At 53.7% G+C, this 18,283-nt stretch overlaps 5 protein-coding genes across 5 annotated transcripts; all 5 read left to right on the forward strand.

Moving 5' to 3' along the window:
- Positions 1-1,113: 1,113 nt before the first annotated feature.
- Positions 1,114-1,910, forward strand: PG994_005927 (nuclear transport factor 2 (NTF2) domain-containing protein; the record flags this gene model as incomplete). The annotated part of the gene is made up of 6 exons (XM_066857336.1): positions 1,114-1,123; positions 1,258-1,275; positions 1,388-1,452; positions 1,527-1,598; positions 1,655-1,753; positions 1,803-1,910. The coding sequence occupies 6 exons, from the start codon at positions 1,114-1,116 to the stop codon at positions 1,908-1,910; spliced, it is 372 nt and encodes a 123-aa protein (XP_066716605.1).
- A 1,501-nt stretch (positions 1,911-3,411) lies between these two features.
- On the forward strand, positions 3,412-4,181 carry PG994_005928 (golgi family apparatus membrane protein tvp18; the record flags this gene model as incomplete). The annotated part of the gene is made up of 4 exons (XM_066857337.1): positions 3,412-3,448; positions 3,521-3,536; positions 3,725-3,820; positions 3,881-4,181. The coding sequence occupies 4 exons, from the start codon at positions 3,412-3,414 to the stop codon at positions 4,179-4,181; spliced, it is 450 nt and encodes a 149-aa protein (XP_066716606.1).
- Positions 4,182-8,396: 4,215 nt separating this feature from the next.
- On the forward strand, positions 8,397-11,215 carry PG994_005929 (uncharacterized protein; the record flags this gene model as incomplete). The annotated part of the gene is made up of 4 exons (XM_066857338.1): positions 8,397-9,073; positions 9,154-9,341; positions 9,397-9,460; positions 9,535-11,215. 4 exons carry the CDS (start codon positions 8,397-8,399, stop codon positions 11,213-11,215), a joined length of 2,610 nt encoding a protein of 869 aa, XP_066716607.1.
- Positions 11,216-12,028: 813 nt separating this feature from the next.
- On the forward strand, positions 12,029-13,813 carry PG994_005930 (uncharacterized protein; the record flags this gene model as incomplete). The annotated part of the gene is made up of 1 exon (XM_066857339.1): positions 12,029-13,813. The coding sequence occupies one exon, from the start codon at positions 12,029-12,031 to the stop codon at positions 13,811-13,813; it is 1,785 nt and encodes a 594-aa protein (XP_066716608.1).
- Positions 13,814-14,616: 803 nt separating this feature from the next.
- On the forward strand, positions 14,617-18,130 carry PG994_005931 (cell division control protein; the record flags this gene model as incomplete). The annotated part of the gene is made up of 3 exons (XM_066857340.1): positions 14,617-14,656; positions 14,780-17,890; positions 17,955-18,130. 3 exons carry the CDS (start codon positions 14,617-14,619, stop codon positions 18,128-18,130), a joined length of 3,327 nt encoding a protein of 1,108 aa, XP_066716609.1.
- Positions 18,131-18,283: the final 153 nt, after the last annotated feature.

Genomic DNA, 18,283 nt, shown 5'->3' on the forward strand with positions numbered 1-18,283 from the left:
TGAGCAGGTTGAGAAAGCAAAATTTTGGCCATAAGGGTATGTGATACGGTTAGACACGATCTTGTGTTGTGAGGCATGGGATTCACATGGGCGACCAATTGTGGGAGTCGGGTGGTGAACAGGAGCAGGGCAAGAGTATACGCGAAAGAAGGATAATGATATTACACGACTCAAGTCTTATGAGTTGGCGCGGTAATGGATATGAATGAACGAAAATACATACTTCATTTTTTCGCTAGACCAAACGTATATTGCCTGACATGTACTCTAAGATGACTTCGGAATGAATCAGGGGGATCTACGTATGTAGGGTATCTGAATCCCGAAATAGCACACGGATGGATGCCGAGCTCAGATGCACCCCGGTGCAAGCAGTTCGTGGTAACTTGGCTATCGCTATGATCTACTGCTAAGCGATTAAACACCCGCTTAATATATAATCTTGGCCGTCTATCTTATGCGATGTTGGGTCGGTAACTGCATACCTACCTGGTACCTACGTTGCCCAGCATGCAGAACAGATTATTGCCTTATCAAGGGCAAAGCAAACGTGCAACAACCATCACATGCCATGCATTCTTCTACGAGTACCTACACGTAATGTAGGTACTTAGGTAGAATGGGTGACATTTCTTAACGACAACTGCCTTGTCCATGAAAACAAGAGTCATATTTCGGCCCAAATCCAGCGGTTCTGTAGATTGGCAAATCGGATGACCATGTCAGGCATGAATGAACAAAGGCCGTACTATTAATGTATGCCATGGAAGGTTGCTTGACCATCTTCTTCTTCTTCTTATGTAAGCCACATGGTCCATACAGGATTTGATGAATTTGAATGAGGGGAGACGGCCCAGCCGCAAATTACCCCGCCGACAGGTGGTGTAGCTCTCGAAAATTAGATAAGTGCCCCTCTATCAACACCACTTGGAAGCCTCACTCACCTTACTCCTGTGTGTCCACCTAAATAAACCCTCTTGACGACCTCTACGTCCCCCCTTGGTGCCTTAAGCTATCGTACACATATATTGCCCGTCGTTCTCGATTTCGACTACTTCCCACCACCAGACCACTTCGGCACAACAAGAAGTAAAAACTTCCCCTTCAGTCAAGATGGCAGCCAGTGAGTGACCTCGAGTGACCCCCCGCATTTGCGCCCATTTCTTGTCGCATGCAATGTTATTCCAAAATCGACTTCCGCCCTTTCGTCACGACCTGTCACCGATGACTCAGAAAACATGTACTGACGTCTCCCAGACTTTGAGGAAGTCGCGAGTTAGTATTACCATGCCATGGCCACCATTGGGCGCCGTCGCAGCCCGCCAACCCGTGCCCAGCCTCCTATGGCCATGTAGTAGTCGCATACCCGACTGACTTAGGCAACCAGAGCAATTCGTGACCTTCTACTACTCTCAGTTCGATACCGACCGAAAGACCCTTTCCGCCCTCTACGTAAGCGGACTCCTAGCGAAGTTTGGAGATGGAAACATCGAATCAGGGGATGCGGGCTAATGTGGACTTTGCAGCGAGAGAACTCCATGTTGACCTTTGAGTCCTCGGCCAGCTTGGGTGCCCAGGCTATCGTCGAGAAGCTCTCGGTATGTCGCCCGATCTCTGCCCATGGTATCGCAACCTTTTCTGACACTCTTTGCAGGGTCTCCCTTTCCAGCAGGTGAAGCACCAGGTTGCTACCCTTGATGCCCAGCCCAGCACCGGCGGCGGCGTCCTCGTACTGGTGACTGGCCAGCTCTTGGTAAGCTCTAGCCAGTACAGAAGCCCCAATTTCCACTGACATGGCCTAGGTCGATGAGGAGCAGCGCCCCATGAACTACACGCAAACCTTCCACCTGGTGCCTGAGGGTGGTTCGTTCTTCGTCTTCAACGACATCTTCAAGCTGGTCTACGGTTAAAGGGACATGGTCTGTTTGCGACTATATGGATTGACATCATATTCGGCCAGAGCATTCGGCGGCTGAAACTGGTGCAAATTCGCTGCTGGTGCATAGATGAACTTGGCTAGGTTTTATAGGTTCGGCAACCTGTCTCGGGCATCGTTACTGAGATGAGTGACGGGCGAAGAAGATACAAATCAAGGAATCTGTAGACAAAACAACAACCCCTCAGACTTCGAGGCTGCAAGACCCGTGAATATGTCCAGTGGGAACGCTCGACGCGCGTGTGCGAGTGCGATTCTGACCTGGAAGCTCCCAACGTCACGACAGCGAAAGCCGCGTCATACTGTACGCAACTGTTGTGGTCAGATTTGAGTCTTGCCATCCCTAGACACCATGTTATATGGTTGCCTGGCACTCAAAGCATTAAGTTATACTGATGCATCAGGAGTTGGCATATATACAAATACATACATTGTCCATCTTTCATTGCGTTCCTTTTATGTTGAGCTCACATCGACAATTACTGAAACGGAACCTTTATTTCGCCCAGACAACATACGAGCCTGCCCATCAGAATCAGACTCGTAGCGTGGAAACCCAGGAGTCGGGGCTAAGCGTTTCTAGCGTTCCAGAGTCCCCTGGGATACATCGAAGGCTGGTCCAACCGTCCAAGCGCTTTCATTCTTCACCAGCCCGATCAGTCACTGGCTGTTTCCTGTTTCCCAGCCAAAACAAAGAGGCCCTGCATCTGACCTAACAAAATCGAAGAAAACGACACGAGCAGGGACTGCTGAATGGGAGATGCCAGGGGTCCTGCCAGGTACAACAAAGCAAAGTTACATGCTATCTACATACTTCTAGGTCGCTGTAAGTTCCCAATAGGATCAAATAGCACGGGCAACCAACTGGAGTGCTGGGTGCCGGACCTGGCAGACCAATACGAAAGCGTACCTATTTGATCCCAGCCAGCAAGTGCCAGCCAGCCCCCAGGAACGATACCACATGCACCAGCCCACTGAAGAAAGACCTCGACCCCCAAGACCCAAGACCCCCAAGACCCTTTCCGGTAGCACCTGTACCCAATAAGTACCCCCCTTCCTACTGTAACCTAGCTCCTGCCGGCAGTAATACGACACCACCTGAAGTCGTCCGCAGCTTCCACTCCCGATTTGATCCACAAAGGCCAAAGGCTCTCTCTCAATTGGCGATCTGGTCATTGTCGTGCTGAGAACATTCCCAGCTGAGCCGTCTCAACATCGAAAACCCAACAGCCGTACTTTTGTCGCATTCAACATCATCACCACATCACGGCTTTGGAAGCGATCCGGCCAACTACAAACAAGCAAACAACCCTTAGAAAACCCGCCGACATTAGTCATTTCGCAGCTATTAAGTTCCCAGTGGACCTGATCTGCAATCTACCTTCAATCGGGCCTCGTCATCTTCGATCACAGCTCCCAGGGCAATTACCAGCAGCCTTACGCGCACAGCAATAGTCGCATCAACAGTCCTTAAGATGACTCTCAAGGAGGAATTCCAAACGAGGAACTTCAGTACGTAGACCTGGCTCTCAAACCACAAGTCAATCAAGCAACGCAAGGGACTAACTCATGGCGCTTTGCTAGGTATCTACGGGCAATGGTAAGAATAATCGCATCTTCCGAGCTCTTTCCCCTCCCCAATCTGATCCAGGATGGCATCGGCCACTACATGCTGGATACACCATACTACGTGCAGGCAGAAAGCCAATGCTACGAGAGCTGCTCATTGCCGTATCCGTACCACGTGTCAGGCGACGAGTTGGCTAACACAAGATCTGTATGACGCAGGCTCGGAATACTGTCGATGATCCTCTGCTTCGCCCTTGGCATCGCCAACATCTTCATCTTCCACTTGGTCATTATCGCTTTCAGCATTCTGTGTCTGTAAGTCCGGCCCAACCGTCCCTTCTCGTAGCAACGTATTAACCTGCCCCGTGCAACCAGGATATCGTCTTTCGTCATCCTCTTCATCGAAGTTCCTCTCCTGCTGCGAATTTGCCCTACCTCGGCCCATTTCGATGCCCTCATTCGGAAGGTGTCGACGAACTACATGCGCGCTGCTACTTACGGCGTCATGGCCCTGATCCAGTGGCTGAGTATCATTGTGAAGGGCACCAGCTTGATCGCCGCCGCAATCGTATTGACCTTCACGGCCCTGTGCTATCTGGCCGCTGGTGTCAAGGGCCAGGCCTTCGTCGGGAGCAAGACCTTGGGCGGACAGGGTGTCGCGCAGATGATTGTGTAGGAAGATATTGATTTCCTGGCCGAGGTCTATGAACTGGATTCAAAAATTACGAGACGCTTGCGTTCGGCCGGAGGTGCTTTTTGACGAATAGTCACGATTATATGTACATTGGTTCTGGAGTGAGAAGACGGGGTAAGCAAAGGTATCATTATTCAATCCAAAGTTTGCCAACCAAAACCATGTCCAAGGCCGAGGACCAGAAGTGCCAATGACAAAGACTCCGGGTTGACCAATATCATGTCCCAGATATCGATAACTGCCATGGCGGTCGAGAAAACGTAGAGAAGTATAAAATCGATTCACTACATTTCTAGCGCATACCCGAGTGGTATACTACGTCGTATGGGTATGTTTAGTACCCCTAGCTGAGTAGCAAAGTTAGTTACTGCTCAAGTCACAATTCAAAGTGAGGAGGTATCGCCACCTGTATCGCAGCTACTGAACGGTAGTTTAATACCTGGTAGGGGGTCCTAAACATGCCTGCAACGTCGTACAAGCGTTGGTAGCATATCGAAATATATGGCTTTTGGTGCTAGATCTGGTTAGTCCACAGTCTTATCAAAGGCACTTGAAGGCCGAGGGCCTCGCAAGTTGTTGCGGGTGGTGGAGTGAGCATACTGCACACTCTGCTTGTTTGCGCCGCTGTGTCCACATTTTCAGGACGTGTGTGAGTGTGCTGTGTGCTGCTTGTCTAAAAGTAGTTGCTCTCGCGATGCCACGGTGTGCTGTCGTCCAATGGATCCTCCACACACCAAGAAGGAGCCAGGGGGTCTAGAAGCAGCCTTGGCGTAGAAACGGTCGGCGTTCCCATCCGGCTGGGCTCATTCCAATCAACAGTGCTGCCGTAGATGGAACGGTTCAGGTGCTAGGTTAGGGTTACGTATTCTTGATACGGACGAGCCACTTTGTTTTGAGGCCTCGTCTGAACACACATCATCGTGAACAGAGGGGAATCAAAGCCCTCATAACATGGGAATTCATGATACAAACACACACAGAAACCACACTTAAGTACGGCAATTAATAAAAGACACAACGGCCGAACCAAGTCTAGAAAACCCAATCGGTTTACCAAAAGAGGCATGTCGTTCCGTACCTACTGAAGGCCGACCAGACCGCTTCCTCACCTATGGAAGTACTTGTACTATATATGCATCTAAGGTTGTGGTCCAAACCCAAAGCCCACCCGGTTGCAAGGGGTTCTACTTTTCGACGGTGCATGGTTGGATTAATAGTGCTCATACTTTTGCAACGTCAGATGACTTTTTTGTCTTTCGTGGACGAAAGTCGTTACGGAATACCCCAGGGCGTCAGGCTGCTTGCTAGCAGCGGACAGCGGGAGGTGTACATACCTACATTACCTGCATACCCCCTGCCCCCTAAATCGATGGACGAGAGACATTTCTTTCCAGTATCCATCAAATCGCAGATTTAGAGTTGGCGATCACTGATCAGGGCTGACACTGGTGCGACTTTACAGTGCAAGGCATTGCCGGCTGGAGTCTTCTGGTCATTGCTTACTTCCGTTTAAGTTGACATCTCAACTTTGGACGAACACGGTGAAGCAGGACCGGTGCCAATAAAGGTGGCATCGGAGGACAGGAAGAGAGTTGAGAGTTGACAGCTTGTTTCCTCCTTCCCAATCTGGACCTATTATGGATCGCCATGACACCCGTCACACGCATTAAAACATGCGGCCGGCGTTTGCATAGTGGTATTACCCAAGTGGGTGCCAACGCGTACCTCAACTAGCTGTGGTAATGGCTGTAGTATGTTGACTTTACATCTGGAAAAAAGGGTACATCGAATCATTTACCCGCCGCATGATGTAAGTGAATGCATATTGCCATGCCGATGCATCTTCCTATCCAGCACGCAATCCCCTCCAACGGGCACAAATTTCCAGAGGCCCAGCCACAAGAACAGCCGAAACCCAGTATATTTGGGAAAAGAGCATCCAGAAGAAAGCCTGAAGAATCGTAATCGATTGGAAAGAACTCTGGTGCGAATGCCAAGTGGTTTGTGTCGTTGCCAAGTGATGCCACGAGGTGCTCCCCCTCAGCTGGTTTGGGAATAGTAGTCACCGTCCAAGTGAGCCAGCTGAGGCGCAGACCGCCTGCAATGATTGGATGATGCAGGAACTACGTGTCTTGCCATAGGCTCAACTTTCATGACGGTTTCGAGGGGAGGGGATGAAGGGGGCAGCAGCCACAGAACCGGTTTAGTACCCCACATGTTCAAGGGTATCAATCTTTGGTCCGTCCTCCGTCTTTCACGGTGTTTCTTGTCCCTCCCCATCGTCAGAAACGGCCTGACGGCTGCGCTTTTCCTTTTTCCTGCGTGAGATCGATCGCGCAAAAGTTGGGCAGGTCACACGCCAGAAGCGCAAGAAGCCCTGGCGAGAACAATAAGACCCAGGCCAGCCAGGCAGGGCCCGTCCACTCATCTGCTGCTTTTGCGAGGTACATACCGGCAGAGGAGTCTACTACTGTAGCTACAGCAGCAGCACTACTGTACTTACAAACGGGCCATCGTGGATTCGTGGGGACTCACCTGAGCAAGCAAGCATGAGCACCTCGATCCCTGTTCGATGCTTGTTGTCGTAACTAATGGAAGTCCCAGGTACTTCGTACATTTCATGACATCGACAAGCCGTGACTGGGCCAAACAAGCCCAAAGTATTTAAAGATCCTGCTGCCCTCGAGGTTTCACACCGTAAACGGTTACAAAAAGACTTGCTTTGCTGCATTGATACGCCGAGTCGCATCGTCTCCCTCCTATAACAACAAGCCCTCTCTCATCCTTTTATACCAAGGGAGCCGACAACATATAACCCGTCTATTATCTGCTTGCGAAACAACATTCTACAACCACTTACACAACCATACCACCAATTGCAATATCATCTCGATATTGTGTAATCCTAACCTCGAAGCTCTACTTTAGAGAAACTGTAAGCAAAGCCGACCACTACAGGTAAGTTTTGCGCTGTCAGCCCCTCGCTAGAGGTTGAGAAGCTGTCGCGCCCACGCAATACATGCCTACTTCATACCCACACACAAACACACATCCCCCCGCCGCAAGCTGCTAGTTACAGCGGCAGCAACTGCTTTGCAACCCTAAGCCAACAATTGAGTGTTGTCACAAGCCAACCCCAAAATTGAACAAGAAGAAACGGGAGAAAACACCCCCAGGCCCTTCAGTTGCCCCTGCAGTTGCCCCGGTGCTAGTTACTTAGGTATAAGCTCGGGCAGGTGCTTCGGGCTAGAAGGGCTGCTGATGCAAGTTCTGGGCCATGGAGCATTACTCGCTGCAGTGCGATGATACCCGCCATTCAACCGGGAATTGCCTCGCGCTTCAGTGCCCGAAAAGAATGACACCATTGCTACCCAGCTTCTCTTTCTCTGGAATAAACCGTTTTCATTCAATCTCTTCTGCTAGCTCAGCTCTTCCCCTGCTTTATCCCCATACCTTATCCTCTCACTCCTCGCTTATCTTCATCCCTCTTGAGTCTTACGTACTTCTGGCTGTGCCTTATCTCGACCTGAGAGATACACTACATACAATCAAGCTACCGCAGTTGAATGGGGTTATTTTACTGACCGTAGTTTGGGGCATTACAGGAATTCATCAAAGAACAAAATCAGACGAACCAACCACAGCTCGTACTTGAACGACACTACTCGCCCTCCGTCGGTCAGCTCAGCTAGGATTCCCTTTGCATTCCAATCAGGATTCTTGGGTGGCATTGATGCGGTGTGTATTGCCTGATACACTTATCTTGCATTGCCCTCCTTTTCCCCTTGCTATTGTTCATATGCACCTTTGCTTCCTTCCCATACACCCACCCCCTGATTTAGCCAGTGCTCAATTGCCCAACCCATACGCTGGGCCCCTTAATGGCGTTGCAAGGGAGAGTCGAGCTTAGAAGCGACCATCCGGCTGGCAAAGATAGCATCAGTCTACTACCTATTAAACAGATCACGATAACGAAAATTCTGCTTATTACACACACTACAGTTCCTCTTGTGCCCTTTTACCCAAAACCGGCTCTATGTGACTCGAGAGTGTTTTCCCAGCTTGTCACTGACATGATCCCATCCTTTCAACAGGTCTCAATTCTGTCCGTTTGGAAGCAATTGTAACGACGTCACTGTGTACTTCGACCGCTTATAACCTCTGGCATTCTTGGCATAGCTGTTTTGTTCGACTACAATGTCCGCCACTACCATGCAGCAACCACCAGCAATTCCGCCTCGTCCCTCGAGGAGTCAAGATAAGGACAATGGCTCCTCCATGCCTTCGATACCTCCCCGACCCACTAAGAGGAGCGTCAACCGATCAGTCTCCCCAAACCATGACCGATTCGCCCCCTCCCCTCTGAACGAGGGCTTTTCGAAAAGTCGTCAACGCGGCCAGAGCAGCCTGGGCATGTCGGTAAATGCAGCCGACCGTTCGAGCAGTGTAGATCTGCCTTCGATTGGCCAGGAAGGCCAGGAGTACGCCGCTTTTACGGACGAGCTGGAAGCATCTACTGACGCGCCCCGCCCCGCCTCGACCTCTCCTGAGCAGACCCGAACAATCGGCGAGGATATCCAGCTCTATGCTCCTAAGCCCACAGTGCCCGCACAAAATGCGAAGCAGCGAGTCATGACGGTCACTCGTACCGATTCGGACAAAGCCGCTTCTTTTGGCATCGGAAGGCCTACCGTCGAAGACGTCTATGGCTACGGCAAAGGCCTCAAGAAGAAGGCTAGTACGACTAGTCAACTGTCTAACGCCGACAGTCACGTCGAAGACGAACATGGTATCCCCGAGATTGGGCAGCGGGTGCCTATGCTGCATTATGCCGGGGACGTCCAGGCTCCCTCGCCCGCCCCGAGCGTTGCCATGTCAGAGGCAGCAGGCAGGCCCAAAAACCACTCGAGAAAACACAGTGGCCGCACTGGTTTCGATTCCGTTCCCCGGGCAGCTACGGTCTCCACGGCCATGGCGTGGCTCCGGCAGACAAGTTCGAAAAGGCTTACTACGAGAAGCATCCAGAGTTACACAAGAAGGAAGTCCACAATCACTTACACGATCGTGCCAACGACTACTCGATGAGCAGCGAAGAACTGAATAAGATCGTCCGTGATACTGCTAGCCGTGGAGGTGGCTTCGGTAAAATCTTAACTCCTATCCCCTAACTTCGGAGCACCTCTAACAAGACAAATAGGTACTGGAGACCACATTTCCACGCCAAGTGAGCAGGTTGGACATCAAGCTACCGAGGAATACACGTCGAGGATTTCTTCTCCTCGACCACCTTCGGCTGCTGCCAAGCATGCTGAGCCGATGTCTTCGCCTCTCAAAGGCGGCTTTACCGGGCCGAGATCTCAGTCGACGACACGGACGACGATGGCGTTATCCACGTTGATGACCATGGCAACCGCAAGGGATATCATAAGAACAGCGGTGAGCCATCGGAGGTCGGTGCGGACACTGAGGAAGGCTACGAGGCCCCTATTCTGGCATCCGATGAAGTAGCCAAAGGACCATCGCCGTACGAGTTGCAGCCGGCGGTTGCGCCTCCGGCGGAACGGCGTGGTAGCAACTATGAAATGGAGCAGCCCCGCAGTCGCCCAAGCAGCCGACCTGCCAGCATCTACAGCCCACCCCCTCCCGAGATGCACTCTACCCCACTTGACGATGTTGAGGAGTATGAGCCTCTATTCCCCGACGATGACAAAGGCGACAAGAAGCCAGTGGCTCGTCCCGATCATTTGAAGGAATTCCATCACAGGTTTCCCAGCCAAGACGTCTGGGAGGACGCTCCTAACAGTGTGCATGCCACAGCAGAAGTACATACACCTGAACCTGCCGAGGGTTTCAGAAGAAGTCGTGCGCAAGAGAAGGCCTCGGACATCACCCCCCGCGAAGGCGAGACGATAGCCCAGGCATTTGCTAGGAGGCAAGAGGAACTTGCGGAGCTAGAAGACCGTAGTCCTGATCATTTCGCTCAGCGTCGTTCACGACCACCTTCCTGGGTAGAAGGCCAACCTCATCTCAACACCGAGGTGCAAGCAGCGAGATCAAAATCTGCACACCGATTCCCCAGTCGTGACGTTTGGGAGGACACACCCGACTCTCTCCAATTCACTACTACAGTCTCTACCCCGCAGGGTGATGACAAAGAGCCAGAGTCCCCCGTTGACCAGCAAGCAACTTCTCAGAAGCCTTCGATACCTGCCAGGCCCCCTAAGAAGCAGGGCTCAGGTGATGATAAGCCCGCCATCCCAGACCGGCCGAAGCCACAAATTCCGGCCCGCCCCTCGAAGTCACCTTCCGGAACCAGGGAACCAGAAGCAGCAACGAAACAGAAACCGGCTGTTCCGGCTCGGCCGGTGGGTGGTAAGATTGCTGCCTTGCAAGCTGGGTTCATGTCCGACCTCAACAAACGGTTACAGCTTGGGCCTCAAGCTCCTAAGAAGGATGAGCCCCAGGAAGAGCAAAGTGAGGAAAAGGAGAAGGAAAAGGCTCCCCTTCCTGATGCCCGTAAGGGTCGTGCCAGGGGCCCGCAGCGAAGAGCTCCGACTAAGAGCCCGAGCCCGAACACTTTGCCGACTACAGTGGACGGGAAGCCGGTATTGAGTTTCTCGACCACTCGGGTTTTGTGGTCGATTGATGAGGAAGGAACTATGACGGTCGATGGTCTAGGCGAGCCTGTTTCCACACCTAGTGAACCGAAACCTCCCGTCGAAAAGACCGAGGCCAAGGAGGAGTCCAAGGAGGAGTCCAAGGAAGATTACAAAGAAGAGCCCAAGGAATCGGAAACGACGAAGGAACCGATTACAGACTCGGCTACCAGCAGTAAGCCTACGGAGCAGCAATCGACAAGTGAGCCAGCGGCAGAAGGATCCGCTCCTATCGAGGAAACTAAGACTTTAGCAACTAACACAGCGGGCGAGTCGATCTTGGACGAGACGGTAGCCAAGAAGCCTGAGGGAAATCAGGTACAATATGTCGGAGAAGTGAAAGACGAGGTAGTGAGCTGATCGTCGAATCCATACATACACGGTGAAGAGTAATAGCTGCGGTTTGGTTCCTTATTTGATCATTTATCTCCGGTCCATTGACTTGGGGTTTTGGCCTTTCCTTGCTGAGGAGCTCGATGGGATATGTGGGAAATTACGAAAAACAGTTGGGCCTCAGGGGGAATGGGCTTCTCGGGGATGTGTGGTGTGGTGGTGCGTGCGTGTGTAGAAATCAGCAACGATGAAGTGTCTTCATCCTGTTGGTTGAGTGCCGGTGTTTCGAAGCTAGCTTTCTCGTTGAATAGGTCAGCATTCGTTCCTTTCGCATCCTGGATGGTACCCTAAGATCCTTGACAGCCCGTAAAACCAATAAGAGCTACGCGGGTATGGTGTTTATTCCAACATATCGGACAGCAATAGTAGATTACCAATATATACATTATATCCAGCAAGGAAATAAACACTACTAGAGAAAGAACAGCCCGTGATTGAGGTTGAGGCGTGAAGAGTGAAGAAATTGGTCGGTATGGGAAAGGTCAGATCTGATATCCAGGTGATATGAAGTCCGGCCTCCAACATCTAAACGACGTAAAGTCATCGTATTACATACAGGATGTGGCCGTTACGTGAAGGTCCATTGCTTAGTAAGTTGTCAGTGACTCACTCATATGCTTCTATTCACACTGCCCAGTACAGCTGAAGCCCATTGGGTTAGTCACACCGGGGAAGCCAATTCACCAACGAGGGTGGCGGAGCAGCATCACATCTGTACTTAACTCCATTGGTGATGCCAGGTGGTTCCCAAACTGCCAACACCACGTTTGATGAATGAAAATGTCGGATACATACCTCTTCTCCGAGGACGAGCTCGTCGAGCTCTCCTTTATACGTGATCTGGAACTAGACCAGCTCGTCAATGAGGGACTACTCGGCGACCACCTGAGGCTTTCTTCTCCCTTGGATGCAGAACTGGCCTTTGCTTACGATGAGCTCACTCTTCGCGTTCTGGCTGGGCCACACTACCCAGTCGTGGCAGTGGCATGGAGCGTCGAGTGCCACCACACGCTCTCCCGCACCGCCGTCATCGATCTGCGCGCGCGTCTGGGCGAGATCGTGGAAGAGGCCAGTCACACGAACAACATGGAGAAATGGCGGGCGCGCGAGTCGGACGCCGGCTCTGGCATCTACGAACCTACCATGGTGGTTCTCTCGCTAGTGAAGGAAACGGTCGCATACATCGAATCATTCCGGCGGAAAGTGGAAGAGCGCAAACCACTAAAGCAGCAGCAACAGCAGTACCAGGGAGAAAATCAGTTCACCACCAAGCCCCAGCTGAAGCAACTGGCCAATATCTCCCGAAACCAATCCGAGGGGATAGAGCGTGGAACTGCTTTCGAGTTGTTGGGGAAGTCACCCGCGGATATCATTCGCAAGATCCCTCCCCAGTTTCGCGTGCTTCATGTGGAAGAAGTACTTCGGCAAGACCTGGTACATGCGTTCCGACGACGCCAGGAGAGACTCCGCAACCAGCTTTCTGGCAGATCAGCAAATTATCTTCGCCGCTATATACCCCCCCACGCTGCGCACAGAAATCGATTGGAAGACATGGTAGAGCATATCGTCAAGCCGCACCAGACCTGGCACGGAACACAGCGCCAATTTGTCCCGTCCATTGTCCGTCATGGTTTCTTGAAACCGGGCGAAATGAACCCCAATACACAGGCCGAACATGAGATTCGCTGCGGCTCGACGTACGGGCGTGGTATCTACAGCAGCCCCGATCCTGCATTCTCCCTCTCGTACTCGAACTATGAGTGCGAGGCGACGCCCCCCGACCAGTACTTTGGGCTCAAGCTCATCGTCTGCGCGACACTGATGGGCCGGACGGGCGGCATCCTTCGAGAACATAACTGGTGCCACGAGGATCGGACCCACAGCGAAGAGATCGACTCGTACGTGTGCAACCGCGAGCTCGAGTACATCGTCTTCGACAGGGCTCAGATTATTCCGGTCTACGTCGTCCACCTGGACTGGGGCGAGGACAACGCGGCGCACTTCGCCAACCTGCCCGCGGATCCGAACCAGTGGGCCAAGGCCCCCAAGACCAAGACCCGCAGGCGCCTCCTGAAGGATCAGCAGAAGGACATTTGGCCCGACGAGGCCCGGCGCGCCAAGCAGGCCATCATGGCACGGGCTTCCAAGTGGTTCCCTTACGGCTACGGCCCGGCCAACAGCGGCAGCTTCGTGGTCGAGGAGGTTGGTGAGGTGGACGACGACGACGAGGAGTACGGCGATTACCAGGCGTTGCGTGGCGAAGGCGAAGGCGACGGTGCCAAGAAAGGACAGGCCAACATGGACTTCTGGAGTTGGGTCAAGGCGGCGGGCATGGAAGAGGAGGCCGAGTTCGAGGAAATGTACCGGCGCGAGGACGGCAGGGAGGCGGACGAATACCGGACGGAGCGGGCAGAACGGTCCCAACCGGCTCATGTTCCGAGCTGGGACAGCATACCCGATCCGGTAGTTCTGGGACACGAGAGCAGCGATGACGATGGCGAAGTCGAAGGGGAGAGCGAGGGCGACGACAATGAGGGTTACGGACTGGAGAGATTGTTGATCTGAGCTGCAAGACAGATGACGATACTCTAGATTTTGGCTTCCATGTAGACTACCTAACGTTGAGAGCGATGATACCCAATTGCATTCATTTATCTACTATTCTTTTGTTGAGCACTACCAGTCCATGATGGTATTCCGGAACATTCTAGCTGTTCACTAATAAATGGCGTCAGCCAACATCTACCGTGTAATGAAGTTGGAAGGTTGGCAGATCATAGCGATCCCAGATTTGAATGGTGGGCTGTTTCTCCAGGTGTTGGGTTACAGAGATGCAGGGGCTCGCTCTCGGCGCCACATCCCTGCAGATCCCCTGTAGGAGATGCAAGTACAGCGCAGCACAGCTCCACGGTTAGGCGGTTTATGCGGCTAGCGTTGCCCCGCCAACGCACCAACTTCGCCCATGTCAATACCAAGCTTTGCTTTGGGAAAAGCGAGAGGGGGGAGAAAGCGAGAAGACGGTGAGCTTCACCCTAGTCATGTCTTGCGCACACCCACATACATCACGTACATTCCCTAATTCCGCCATCTGCACCTACATTTACACATTTTCCCGACAAGAGTCTGGAGTCTGGACAGAACCGTCCTCTTTAATCTAATTCTAAGGAATCCGGGTGTGCAACTCGTTCTTCCTTCGCCTCCTTCGAGCACCCGTCGACCAGCCTGTGGAATTCCTGGGCAATCACCTGCGCCTGGCAATTGCACCAAAGGCGGCTCGCGCTTCCGTTGAATCACACCCTCCGTATATGCCCCAAGCGCATATTGCTTCTACTATCTGTTTGTAACAACCCTTTTGAGTGTCGGGCATCATGCCTGCCGCCACTGAAGGCCCGACAGTGGCACTGTCGTGTAAGTAGTCCTTCTTTTTTTATCCCTCATCCAGCCGTGATCGTGTATGCACTTGCATATGTAAGTAATGAAGGAAGGCACTTGGACCATTAAGTACTGACCGACATGCCTTCTCCACAACAGTCGCCAACAACTTCTGGGGAAAGGAAGATGCCGGTGTGCCACCCTTACTCGATCGCATGCTCGCGGCCAAGCAGACAAATGACGAGCTGCGAGCCTTCTACGCGGCCCGCGCCTCCATCGAGGATGAGTACGCGAGGAAGCTCCTGTCCCTGAGTCGGAAGTCGCTGGGGTCCCACGAGACCGGCGGCCTGAAGACGTCACTCGACACGGTCCGGGGCGAGGTCGAGTCCATCGCCAAGCAGCACTCGAGCATCGCCAACCAGATGAAGACAGAGCTCGAGGAGCCCCTCGCCGCCTTCGCCGGCGGCATGAAGGAGCGCCGCAAGATCGTCCAGAACACAGTCGAGAAGCTGCTCAAGGTCAAGGTGCAGCAGACCCAGGCGGTCAACAAGTCGCGCGACAAGTACGAGCAGGAGTGCCTCAAAATCAAGGGCTACCTCGCGCAGGGTCACATGGTTATGGGCCAGGAAGAGCGCAAGAACAAGGCCAAGCTGGAGAAGACCCAGATCAGCTTGGCCACCTCCAACTCCGAGTACGAGATGGCCATCAAGGCCCTCGAGGACACCACCGCCCGCTGGAACCGCGAGTGGAAGGCCGCCGCTGACAAATTCCAGGACCTGGAGGAGGAGCGGCTCGACTTCACCAAGAGCTCGCTGTGGACCTTCGCCAACATTGCGTCGACCGTCTGTGTTAGCGACGATGCGTCATGCGAGAAGATCCGCCTGTCACTAGAGAAGATGGAGGTCGAGAGGGACATCATCAACTTCATCACCGAGAGGGGCACCGGGCAGGAGATCCCTGACCCGCCCAAGTACATCAACTTCTGCAGAGGAGACGTGGAAGACCACGAATCGATAGCATCGGTGGATCCGGATGATGCCTATTCGGTGGCGCAATTCCCGCGAAATATCAACCCGGCTTTCCGCAGCTCCTCACCCCAGCCCTCCACATACTCATCCCATCACGACCCTAATTCTTCTCTCGCGCGCGACCTCGCCCACCAGGATCCTCTTCCCCCGCCTGTTCGGGAGCCCGTCAGAGAGCCTGTTCGGGAACCTATGAGGGAACCTGTTCGGGAGCCCGTCAGAGAGCCTGTTCGGGAACCTATGAGGGAACCTGTGCGGGAACCGCCTATGAGGGAGTCTGTTCGGGAACCTATGCGAGAGCCTGTTCGTGAGGCCATTCGTGAGCCCGTTCGGGAACCTGTTCGAGATCTCGTTCGGGATCCTTATGCTTCCACAAGTCGAGAGCCGACAGCGACACCGCAAAAGGGTCCTGGCTCAGTCATTCCACCTTCTGGCAGTCGTCAGTCGAACATGCTGCAGAAGCAGCAGCATTATGAGACCTCGCAGTTCGCAGCAGTTCCCCACGACCCTTACCCGATGGATGGTATGACGATGCTGTGCCGTACGGACGGTCCCGGCTCCGGCATGAACTCGGCGACAAGCTCCAACTTGTCAGCCCGGCCATCCAGCCGCGACGAGCATAGCGATTACTCGAACCCTACGTCTCTCTCTAGTATGGATCCCCCTAGTGGCCAAGTATCGCCTATGAAGCAACCCGAGCAGCCGGCGGCAATCGAGGACTCTCCTGACAAACGGGTGTTCAAGAAAAAGAGCGGCTTCTTCCAGAACCACAGCCCCTTCAGGAGGAAGAGTACCAAGGAGATGCAAGCGCCGATCAATAGGAACACTTGGGGACCTGTGACCACACAACATACACAGCACAACTCGGCAGGATCGAGACGGCCACAGTTGTATCAGCAACACGAGCGGAGCATGACTTCCGATCGCAGCTTTGCTCCTGAACGCAGCCTGGTCGCCGAACGCAATCTGGCTCCCGAGCGCAATCTGGCTTCCGAACGTGCTGCCAGCCCTGACCCGATTGATGCTAACGCCAGCCTGGCTCTCAATATCGGCCAGAACGTATTCGAAGTCGCCAACTCTGATCGTAAGAAGAGGCAAGCGGAGCAGGATGCGACTCCCGCGGAGGAACTGGACCCCATCGCGCTGGCGCTGGCGGAACTGAAGGGAGTAACAGGCAACAAGCAGTCAGCGGGAAGGATGTCGGCCGACCACTACCATGGTATTGCTACTCCGGCACCAGGCTCAGAGCGGTCACAGCAGTTCTCCCGATCCGTACCAGCGCCGAGGACCAACAGTGATGTCACTGCAGCCAAGCGTGGGACGCCGCCTCCGTCGTACGACCAGCAAGTGACACGCCTCGGTGTCCCGGCAGCCGCATGCACGAAGAAGGCAATGCAAGCTACCTCGCGCAAATACGAGCAGCAGACACGCGAGATGTTCACGCGCCCCCAGCCCAGCTCCTATAATAGCGCCCCCGCCGCGCGACCGTCGACCAGGGGCAGTGAGATGCCGCGGGCAGCTAGCCCAGCGGTGCCTCGCGCTCTTTCTCCGGGTCTTGGTACTCGCCCTGAAATGGCAGCCCAGGTCAAACCCCTGGCGCCGTCCCAAGCACAGCCCCCGGCACAACCGCCGGTCGAGGCACGACAGTCATACCGTGCTCCTTCCCCTAACCCTTACGCCGCCAGTCATCAACCCCAGGCACAGGCAGAACCGCGGCAGTCGTACCAACGCTCGGCATCTCCCAACCCGTACGCTGCTGCCAACCACCAACCGCAGCCAGATCCGCGGTCGTCGTACCATGCGCCGTCCCCTGCGCCGTACAACAGCCCCCGACAACCGACGCGCAGCGAGTCGCGGATGACAACGTCGGAAACGCCTAGACGTGGGTCGGACAACCCCTATTACCACCAGAACTCACCGAGCACCCAGTCAGTGAATCGAACGGCGTCACCAGCCACCTTCCGAGGTGGCGACTACGACCGTCCCAGCAGTGGCCAGATGGGTGGCAATCAGCTGGGCAGTCAGATGGGCAGTGACTTGGCTGTGCAGCTGGCGCCGTTGGGTGGTGATGACGGGTACGGCTCCCAGCGCGGTCGGGGTGGTGGCAGCAGGCCGGGCACCAGCCAAAGCGGAGCGGTGGCGTTCTACGATGGCAGGTCGATGTCACAAAGCCGACAGCGAAGTAAGAGCGTGGCGGACCCTAGCAGACAGTACACTAGAGAAGGCCGGCCGATTCTCCATTTTGGTAAGTTTCTCATGGCAGTCCATGGATGGTGGTGGAGATTATAGTAGCTAACACAGCAATTCAGCGCGAGCATTGTACATGTACCAGGCTGCCATCCCCGAAGAGCTGGGATTCAGCAAGGGAGATTACCTGGCGGTGCTGCGGCACCAGGACGATGGATGGTGGGAGGCCGAGATTCACTCTGGCAACGGGGCCGGACGAGGCGGGCTAGTGCCCAGCAACTACCTGCAGCCCTGTTAAGGACGATGAATGAATGAATGAAACGGAGAGGACGAAGGGAACGAGGAATGAAATTGGTTCAATTCTGTTTTGCAGTTGCACATATTTCACCGTACAGCAAGCGAGTTTATACATGTAAGTGTTAGCGGACATGAACGGATTACGATACAACTG

Source organism: Apiospora phragmitis (assembly GCF_038363925.1).
Source record: "Apiospora phragmitis strain CBS 135458 chromosome Unknown utg000006l:1.0-5683423.0:1.0-5690449.0, whole genome shotgun sequence".
NCBI classification, from domain to species: Eukaryota; Fungi; Ascomycota; class Sordariomycetes; order Amphisphaeriales; family Apiosporaceae; genus Apiospora; species Apiospora phragmitis.